A 9,599-nucleotide genomic window follows, 5' to 3' on the forward strand; every position below is an offset into this window, starting at 1 on the left:
ACCAAAAATTTAAAAAATAAAGTTACGAGAAATATGGATATTTTGAAAATTTAGTTAAAAGTACTTATGATAGAGGCAAGAATAGTAGGTGATAGCAGAAGACATCACCACCGTCAACAAATATGATATCATTAATTTGTAATTCATAATTTTTTTTTGAGTAAGTCATGAATAATTTGTGAATAAATCATAAAATTTGTGGATAATTTGAGAATAATTGTATAGTTTTGGCTTGATATGTTTTTGAAGATTAGCTCAGAAAATCATTTAGCTAGGAGGAAAACTAAAACTAATTCAAGAATTGATCAATAACTGAAAGAAAATTGACCCAACCCGAGAAACCTAGTTCATAACCAGATTTTTAGGCTTATTAGCCCAATTGTGATCATATCGTAATCAATGCTTGGTAAACGCATACCCGACCATTATCAAGCTGTCATAGGAGGCAAGCATGGAAGTATTGCTATTCCTTCTTGGAAGGACAATATTGATCGAAACAAGTTTGATCGGCTACCAAATGTAGCATCATCACAATTGGCCTGATAAGGCCGCATAGCATGATTGGGTGCCAAATTCGGTAGCCTGGAAACTTCAAGCTAGGCCCGAGTCGCTTTAATATATGTACCGACCGTGGTCTTGGTTAGGAACGGGCCCAGCTCATGCCTGGCCCAGCTCACTAGTACCCTAATTAGGAGGCCGAACTAAAGATACAAATTATCTTCATTAATTAATCTATAATAACCAAAGAATGCTCTCTGTCTCTCTCTCCGGTGATAGGTTTTCAACTTTTTGCAAAAAACACTTTCACCTGAAACCTTTTAATATTTTAATCAAATTTTAATACTTAATTTTATGCTGCAATATGGTCCAACCGTCTATCTCTGTTAGACTCTCTGAACACATGATTGCCATATCTTGACAAGATATTTCTAAAATTTTAAAAATATCCTTCTCAATAAATTAGCACGAGATCTCTAGCACCAACCCATCTAGCTGTTGCGCTGGTTTTCTTCCTATTCATCTCAGACTCCACCACCCACTTAGCCACCTCCACCCCAAAATCCATATGACCTACCCGGCCTATAATATCCGATCCTTGTGTGGTCCTTCTCCACTTTACCCATAGTTTTTTGGCTCCTCCCATTTTCCAATTTTATCATCATATACCGACTTTTGCTTTGTAGAGCCAAACATTGTTTATGCCAAAAATATCATGGTTCTACTCTCACTTTTTTTTTTGAAGATTAAAAGAGCTTTCAATTCAATCTCAAAAAATATGACACTTGCTGCTACAAGGCAACCATAATAATAAAACGGGAGAATGAGAAGAAATCACACTATAGTGGTTTTAATTCATATTTGAGGGCTATTTATGTCACGCCCCAACCCGAGATCACGAGTCGGGGGTCATGGCAATCACCACACACTCGTAGGAAACTCCACCTATAAGCATGCAAGGCATCTCATGATGATATCAAAATCAGACGGCATAAATAATTCAACTAGTAATATGCAATCTTTCTTTTATTGACTAACTCAACTTACAACGTCTCACAATTCTAACATTGGTCAATTTAAATAAACTCTAATTTAAGGTAACTTGTGCTACAGTTTTTCTAGTCACTCTCTCATATCGTAAAACCTTGGTAGGCCACTTCTCTGAATTTGTAAAACAACAAGAAATCGTATAATGAGCTAAACAACCCGGTAAGCAATGAACACTTTAGCTAAATGATCATACAATTAAATAGATAGTAATATGCAGAAAATTAGCATAGATGCAGTACTAATATTCGAATCAAATCTTTTTTAAAAATAATACAATTGTTTTTATGGATTTAATTCTTTCAAATATTCATTTCATCTTATCGATTTTGAGCTATGACCACATTATCCTATAGCAGGGTCATAACACTGACTAATCATCTTGTTATTAGTTGCACATCATCTTGCAGTAAAGTCCTTTAGAATTGCTAGTCTGCTGGCAGTATGTCACTAATAATCTTGGATACAACCTTCAGGATAAATCATGTACCAACATATTAGCCCCCATTGGCAGGGTCCTCAACATAGCTAGGTCGAAATTTAATTTGTTCTCGATTTCATATTTTAGTTCTAAAATCATATGGTGTCAAAAAAGCCAATTATCATTCATAAATTAATTTATTTCAAATTATCAAATTTAACTCAACAGTCAAGAACTATGACCACATTATCCTGTGGTAGAGTCATAACACCATGCATCAAATTCACAAATCAAGAATAATTCGACTCAAAAAATATTTATAATTTACCAATAAATCTAGAAAAATATTATATTACTTACCTCGACTGCAATCCAACTAATATATTCAATAATTCTTGAAAACCTTTTTTAGATCCTGATATTTAAAAATTATATTTTCAATCAAAATTTATCATGATTATTTGAAGAATAGAATCCTAATTCCAATACCCTTATAGGGCTGACCAGGCGGGAGTGCCCGATATCCCAGTCGGTTCGATCAAAGTGAAATTCATCGAATCATACTCAGATTAAAGCACAAATGGTTCAACAAAAATCGGGGCTATCAAATCTAACAATGTTTAGCAGGGCTAGGAGGCTGTCACGTCGTCCGACGACCCTAGATCAGGATCCTTCATTCGGGTCAATTTAAAATCATTGTGAAAAGTTCTTACTGGATCCAACTACCCCTAGAGAGAGAGTAGAGAGAGAAAATTAAGTAGAGAGAAAGAAAGTCCCATAGAGAGAATCTAGAGAGAAAAAGATGGAGAAGAGAGAGAATCTTAATCCGGATCAATTAGGGGTCTGAATTTGGTTATCAATAGCACATGTCAATCTCAATCAATTAGCATGTCTGGCCATGGATCAAGAGAGAGAAAGTCCAACAAGAGAGAAAAGAGAGAGAGAGAGAGAAAGTAGGGAAAAGAGAGAAACTTTGTAAAGAGAAAAACAAGAGAGAAAGAGAGAACAAGGTCTCTCTCTAACCAAAGGAAGAATAAGGGAGAGGGAGATGGTGGCTGCAGGTGATGCCCAGAGTCGAGGACCTACGGTCGCCACTATGGATGGCGGCCGATGACAACTAGCCGCAGGCAGCGAGGAAAAAACCCTCCTAAACAGGAGTTTGACCTCTTAACCCATGGAACAGAGGCATCGCAACGACAGAGACTCTGGCCATGGGTTCCAACTGCTGTGAAGGACTGAAGGAAGATGCCAACGACAAACGCTGGAGGCGAAGGCAGCTGAAATTAGAAGAAACACGGCCGATTTTCCAAAAATAGAGGAAATAGGGCATCGCCCTTTTTCAGCAAAAAATCGATGATCACCAGCCTAATTGGGGCTCTCAATAACCTTGGAAGAAGGAGGGAAAGAGGAGCTCAAGGGAGGTCAAGTCCTTACCTAGTTTCTAACAACGAACGATAGTGGCGGCGATGTGAACAGTGACCGAGCTTCGGAGAGGAAAGATGCCACAATTTCCGGTGAAGAGCTCCAATCGAGGCCGTCTTCCTTGTGGAGGAGGATCGGGAGGATCGGAAGGAGCTCTTATAGCCTCGATCACGATCGAAATCCGACTCGGAGTCGGATTCCTTCCGATGAGCACGGGAAGAAGAAGACTCCCATCGGAAGTCTCTTTCCAGCTCGCACGTGTTCGCAGGTGCCGTATTTTCTTTTCTTTTCTTTTTTTTTCTTTTCTTTTGCGCCGAAGCAACTAGGCCAAAACAAAATTCTAGGCCAGTCAAATGGACCTGACCCAGTTCAGTTCCAGGCTTTAAAAGGCCTGGGTATTACAATCTATTTCCCATGAAAAAAATAAAACACTTTGAAGAAGACTTAGCTACAGTGATCGTTTCGAGGCTGGCACGACAATATTGAAGGTTACTTGCTTTTCCGCGACATATACAAGCTATCGAGAGGGTGTGGCTCCTTTTGGGCCATTCACGTCTATGGGAAAGCGAACAGTGTTGCTGGCTGGGTCGCCTCCTTTATAGCTCATCATTCTGTAGGATTCCTTTAGGAGAACCAAATATTTGTTTCTTTCTTTTTTCGCCATCTTCTCTTTTCTGATTTTATTGGATGCACTCATATTTAGTGTGAGGCGCCGTTGTATCAAAAAAATAAAAAATAAAAATAAAACCGGCATGCCAACAGAAAAACAAAAATGTGTCTAATTCTTCAGCTCTGCTCCTTACCATCTCCCACATCCCTCTCATCTGCTGATCAAAGCTCTCCTCTTCCCCAGCAGTATCTTATTTGATGGAAAGGGAGTAGTAAAACAGAGAGTATTTGCAAGGTAAGATTACAGGATTTGAATAGGCCCTGCAGAGCGACGGCATAGTCCTGGAACAGAGGAAGACAAAACCACTGATGCTGCTAAAAACAAGACTTCAATATTAGATCTTGCAGGCCAGGATTGAATCTACTTCCACGGGGAGAAAAGATACTTCATCATCCAATCCTTCAGCAGCATCAACAAAAGTCCGTGGTGCCATCAACAAGAGGCTTGGTTCATCCTTCATATCAACAGTCGATGCCATAATCCTCCTCTCTTTTCTTTTTGATTCATCCTTCATGGCAACAGTACATTGCTTGGGAACTTGCATATGATGACATCCCCCTTGAATTGGAGTTCCATATGGAGGCTTTTCCAAAGGATAGCACACGGGAAGGATCTTCCAAGGGAGGACGATCATAATCTTCTTCTCAACACCAGTGTTAAAGGCACTGATAGATGATTGAGATATATTGCAACCAAAAATTAAGTTTCTGGGCCTAATTGAGAAAATTAAAAGTTTTAAAATGAAACTATTTTATGCCAAAAGTTGAAAGGATGTCAATTTTTTTCTTTTTTTTGAGGGAAGGATTGCCCAGTACTCTGCCAATTCATTAAGAAAATAAAATAGATGCAAGTCCATGTAGTAGTTGCCCGAGTATACTCTGCCCGGCAAGTTATTCCATCAGAAGATGCTTTAGGCATTTGCTATGCATACACAAAAAGTTCATTACCTACCACTTCTTCTATGATTTGCACCATTTCCAGCTATCTTAGCAATCTCATTCTGCCTCATGACAAACAAACTTTTAGACCAAACATTACCAGCTTCCAAGGTAATTATTCAAAGTACTTCCTCTCCAAATGGATTTGGAATAGATGAAACACCAGACAGACCTTCATAAACTTGTCCTCTGCATGTTATTCCAGGAGTTCATACCTTTTTTTTTCAGTAATAATGAGTTTGTTCTTCTAAGAACGATAAGACGGTGTCAGAAATTTAAGCCTGGCTTATTTTATGAGCTACTACTTACAGCCTGTGCCGTATCCCAAATAAATAATAATACCGGCATCCATAGCAAAAAGAAATAGCTCAATGCACAAAGCTCATGCCATTGTCGGATTTAGAAAGTGTCCCTGCATGCAGAAGGGCGGTAATGCATAAACTCCATGTCACAATGGAGCAACATTACTGTTGCACCAAAGCTCACCCACTCTGTCATCCACAGGAAAGCAATCTATAATTGGTCGGTGCATTCATTGAACCATAAGCATTGCCTTCCACCCTGTGATTCTTGTACCAAGGTCTCCGGACTAACAGCCCACAACGAGAGGGCTTAAGATGAAATTTTCGCGGTAGAACCAGAAATCAGTATACTTAGTTTAAGTAATTGTTTGACCAGACCACCCTCTGTAAAATAATTCTATTGTAAGAATACCATATGGAAAGGCGAACAGAAATTGAATACTAGATCACATAACCAACATTTTTCAAGCAAAAGACTGAAATCTTAACAACAAAAAAATCATAAAATCATAAAGGAAAAGAAATTATAAGCACTTCCAGTTAGGTTCTTCTACAGCAAAAAGGCAAAAAAAAAAAAAAACTGAACTTTGGATTTTACAGAAGCAAGATTCTGATGTGATTCATCTTCGGGGATTACTTCTTAGACAGCCATCATCATCCGCACAAACTCCTCATAATTCACCTGTCCATCACCATCTATATCAGCCTCCCTAATCATCTGCTCAACCTCTTCATCAGTCAGTTTCTCCCCAAGATTGATCATCACATTCCTCAGCTACATAGATGGGAAATGAAATTAGATTGACAATCAGATATCGTCACTTGTACTATGATGAAAACCATAGTTCAATGCTCTTCAATGGAAATAATTTTTATAACATATATTTAATCTGAACTTGCATTTTCTTGCCCATAGACATAATACCCAATCATGATAGTAATTAACATGGTTCCTAACAAGGATGATAAATCCATGATGGAATTCTAGATGGCAAATGAAACAAAGCCCGAGACTAATTAATCATCAAGTTGTCCCCCACCCTCGATGTAGTGGTTAAGAGCCACCATGAGGGTTTGAACCTTCTCTATAGACATGCCCTGAGGAGAGGGGTGCCAACCAGTTGAGCTAAAGGGTTTTGGCAATTTTGAAGATGACAGCTTCAAAAATTTCCCATCCCTGCTAAGAAATGCATGCTTTTCCATCTTCATATATGACCAAGTTCAGGGAAGAGCGCTAAACTGTTCTTAGATGTATTTCTTTTAGTGAAGGCATGTCAAACAAGTAGGAAAGAACAGTATCCAATATTCACCTCATTAGCTGAGATGTACCCATTTTGGTCCTTATCGAAGACCTTAAAGGCTTCTTTCAACTCTTCTTCAGCATCAGTCTCCTGCAAAGCCAAGAAAACTGAACGTAAGTCCATAATTTAATTTTTAGGAAGCAAGAATTGAAGTTCATATGGTGCTCTAAGATTCTTCCAATGCCCAATCATGTTTGCCATGTTTGCAGTCCATCGATCATTTGATAGAAATTTTATACAACAAGCATGACAGTTTTACCTTCATTTTCCTAGCCATTAGGCCCAAGAACTCTCCAAATTCTATAGTACCATTCCCATTTGCATCAACCTCACTGATCATATCCTGCAGCTCTTCTTCAGTGGGGTTCTGGCCCAATGATCGGATGACAGTAGCCAGTTCTTCCAGTGTGATGCGGCCTATTAAAGTTCAGCACTAATCACATTACATAATCATATAGATTAATAACCCAATTTCCCTCACAAGCAATCATAAACATATACATAATCAATAATCCTCAGAAATGATTACTGGACAAAAATGGAACAGGGGAAATTAAGAGCAGTAAAGAGTTCCATAGAACATTCATGAGATAAGTAGTTGGTGTGACAAACATAGTTTTAGATCACATAAAATTGTAGTTTTAGCTTGGCAAGTTTCAAATATGGATACTTTATCAAAATTTAATAACCTAATAAAACCAGCCTTAACATAAAAGAAACTTTGTAAACTCCTATTTACAAGTTCCAAAATTATCAACCTTAACAAGTCTCGATAACCAAATCTTTTCTTATATATTAGTATTAGATTGTTAATGATAAAAAGTTTACAGAAAGAGAAGCACAAGAAATCCTGAATGCTTTGTTACAACAAAAAAAGAAACCCAAAAGGTTTTATTTGGCTTGTAGGCTCAAATATATTTTTGTAGTTTGGCCTGCTCTTTATTGGACAATAGTCCAATAAGTCTCATCACATGGCATGACCATAGCCATTCAATGAAAGGAATCTTCCCAAAAGAAGACCACCAATTCGACAAAAAAATCTTTCCCATGAGCTGGGCTTCTTTTGACCATGACCAACTCATGGATCCTACCACAAACTTTAATTTAGTGGTGCACTCACACGTACATAGATTGACAAGAAAGAAACAGCCATAAAACCACAAGCTACTAGATTCACTAAGGAATATTGAATGAAGGTTCAAAGCATTGGTAAGTCTATAGCCACCCATCAAAATCTTATGCCTTGGACCAAACCCCTTTTCATAAGGAGGAAATTCCAATAGCCAATTTCATGTAAAATAACTCACATCCCCACAAAAAAAAATTGAAATAAAGAATCATGAAACCCCCATTTTTCCAACACAAAACTCACATGAAAACATATTGGTCAATGCTTCATCAAAATCCATTTGTTCAAGAACAAAAGGAAGTCCTACATGATCTAAAACTGAGCATGAACCCTATTTTGAGAAAAAGCTTGATCTCCAAAAGTTTGCTCAAGTGGAGAGTCATCAAACACATATCTATAAAAAGGAAAATAAAATAATCCTACCAAAATATTAACACACAAATCATACAAAACCGTCATAGATTGTGTTGAATTAACTTTTATCAAACAATCTTTTTGAGGCGTAGGACATCGAAACACATAAGCTACAAAAGAACAGAAACACTGGATTCAACTGCAAAATCTCACTAACGCATTATAGAGTCAAAAATCTCTTATTCCAAGCATATTTAAGCAATCCAAACTCAGAAAAAAGCAAGAAACAAAAGATACAAACAAAATTATCTACTTGTATAAAATAACCCCACCCAGCTCACATAATTAAACCATCAACCAACAAAGAGCAAAAACTATGGAAAAGAAGTGCAAGAAAGGAGAGCGCCAGAGAGAGAAAGAACAAACCATCTCCATCCTTGTCAAAGAGGCAGAAGGCCTCTTGGAACTCAGAGATCTGCTCCTCTGTCAGGAGATCCATGACACTACTACTATCTTAAAACAGTTGAGAGAGAGAGAGAGAGAGAGAGAGAAAGGGAGGGAGATGGAAAAGAGAGACGAAGGAGGCGAGAAGGATCCTGGCAGTGGAAAGGAACAACGACTACTCGAGGCCTTTTGTAGGCTTGAGATAAGCGGAAGGGAGGAGGTGGGCTGCGGGTGGTGCTTTGCTTAGGCCAATAAGCTTGACTTTTTTGGCACGGCTGGTCAAATCGACTCTCTTTAATATTAGCAAAAACAAAAGCAATAGCTGAGAAGATATTTTTGTGGGAAGAAATTATTTTTATTAAAATATTTTTTTTTAGAAGTTGATACATGTATAATACTTTGAAAAATAATTTTTATATATTTGATTGGCCATAAAAAATATCAAATTCTAAAGCCAATCATATTTTGTTGTGCATCTATTTTTTTCAAAAAAATTAAGTAAAATATTTACTATATCTTTAATAAAAAAATCTTATTCATTCTATTTTATTTTCAATCAATAGAAATTGTACTTTATAAAAAAAAATTCATAATATTTAACCGCACTTTTCCTCCTCCTCTCCTCTTTAACCAAACAAGTTCTCGGTGAGCTACCTCCTCCTCCTTCTTCTTCTTCTTCTTTTTTGTCAAAATAGTATTTCATTTCATATACCTCTAACATGAATACAGCCAGACATATAAAAAAAGTAAATAAAATAAGACGTGTGGAACGTCATCTAAACTAGATAAACAAAATTCTAAGATTGTAGTTTTAGTCACTAATTTTTTGATCCAATTATCTCCCTCTTTCTTTTTTTTTCTTTGTTCAAAGAGAGATACAACAAAGCCGCCACATTGTCCGGTCCAACCAAGCCGAAAGAGCATACCATGACCTCACCAATCTCCTCTTTTCACTTTGTTTTACCCTTCTCTTTAGCTTTGCCTCTCACTTGGAATTGATGAAGCAACTCGTCCTCATCATCTAAAACAAACAAAAGCGTCATCCGTACATCAAATTTGGGCTCATCTGGCTT

At 37.4% G+C, this 9,599-nt stretch overlaps 1 protein-coding gene across 1 annotated transcript; it reads right to left on the bottom strand.

The window, feature by feature from the left end:
- Positions 1-5,714: 5,714 nt before the first annotated feature.
- Positions 5,715-8,754, bottom strand: LOC103720195 (calmodulin-like). The gene is made up of 4 exons (XM_008809797.4): positions 8,509-8,754; positions 6,859-7,016; positions 6,609-6,689; positions 5,715-6,073 (listed from the first exon to the last, which is right to left on the bottom strand). The coding sequence occupies exons 1-4, from the start codon at positions 8,579-8,581 to the stop codon at positions 5,939-5,941; spliced, it is 447 nt and encodes a 148-aa protein (XP_008808019.1). The 5' UTR covers positions 8,582-8,754; the 3' UTR covers positions 5,715-5,938.
- Between the last annotated feature and the right edge of the window lie 845 nt (positions 8,755-9,599).

The sequence above is a fragment of the Phoenix dactylifera genome, chromosome 8 (genome assembly GCF_009389715.1).
Source record: "Phoenix dactylifera cultivar Barhee BC4 chromosome 8, palm_55x_up_171113_PBpolish2nd_filt_p, whole genome shotgun sequence".
Lineage (NCBI taxonomy): Eukaryota > Viridiplantae > Streptophyta > Magnoliopsida > Arecales > Arecaceae > Phoenix > Phoenix dactylifera.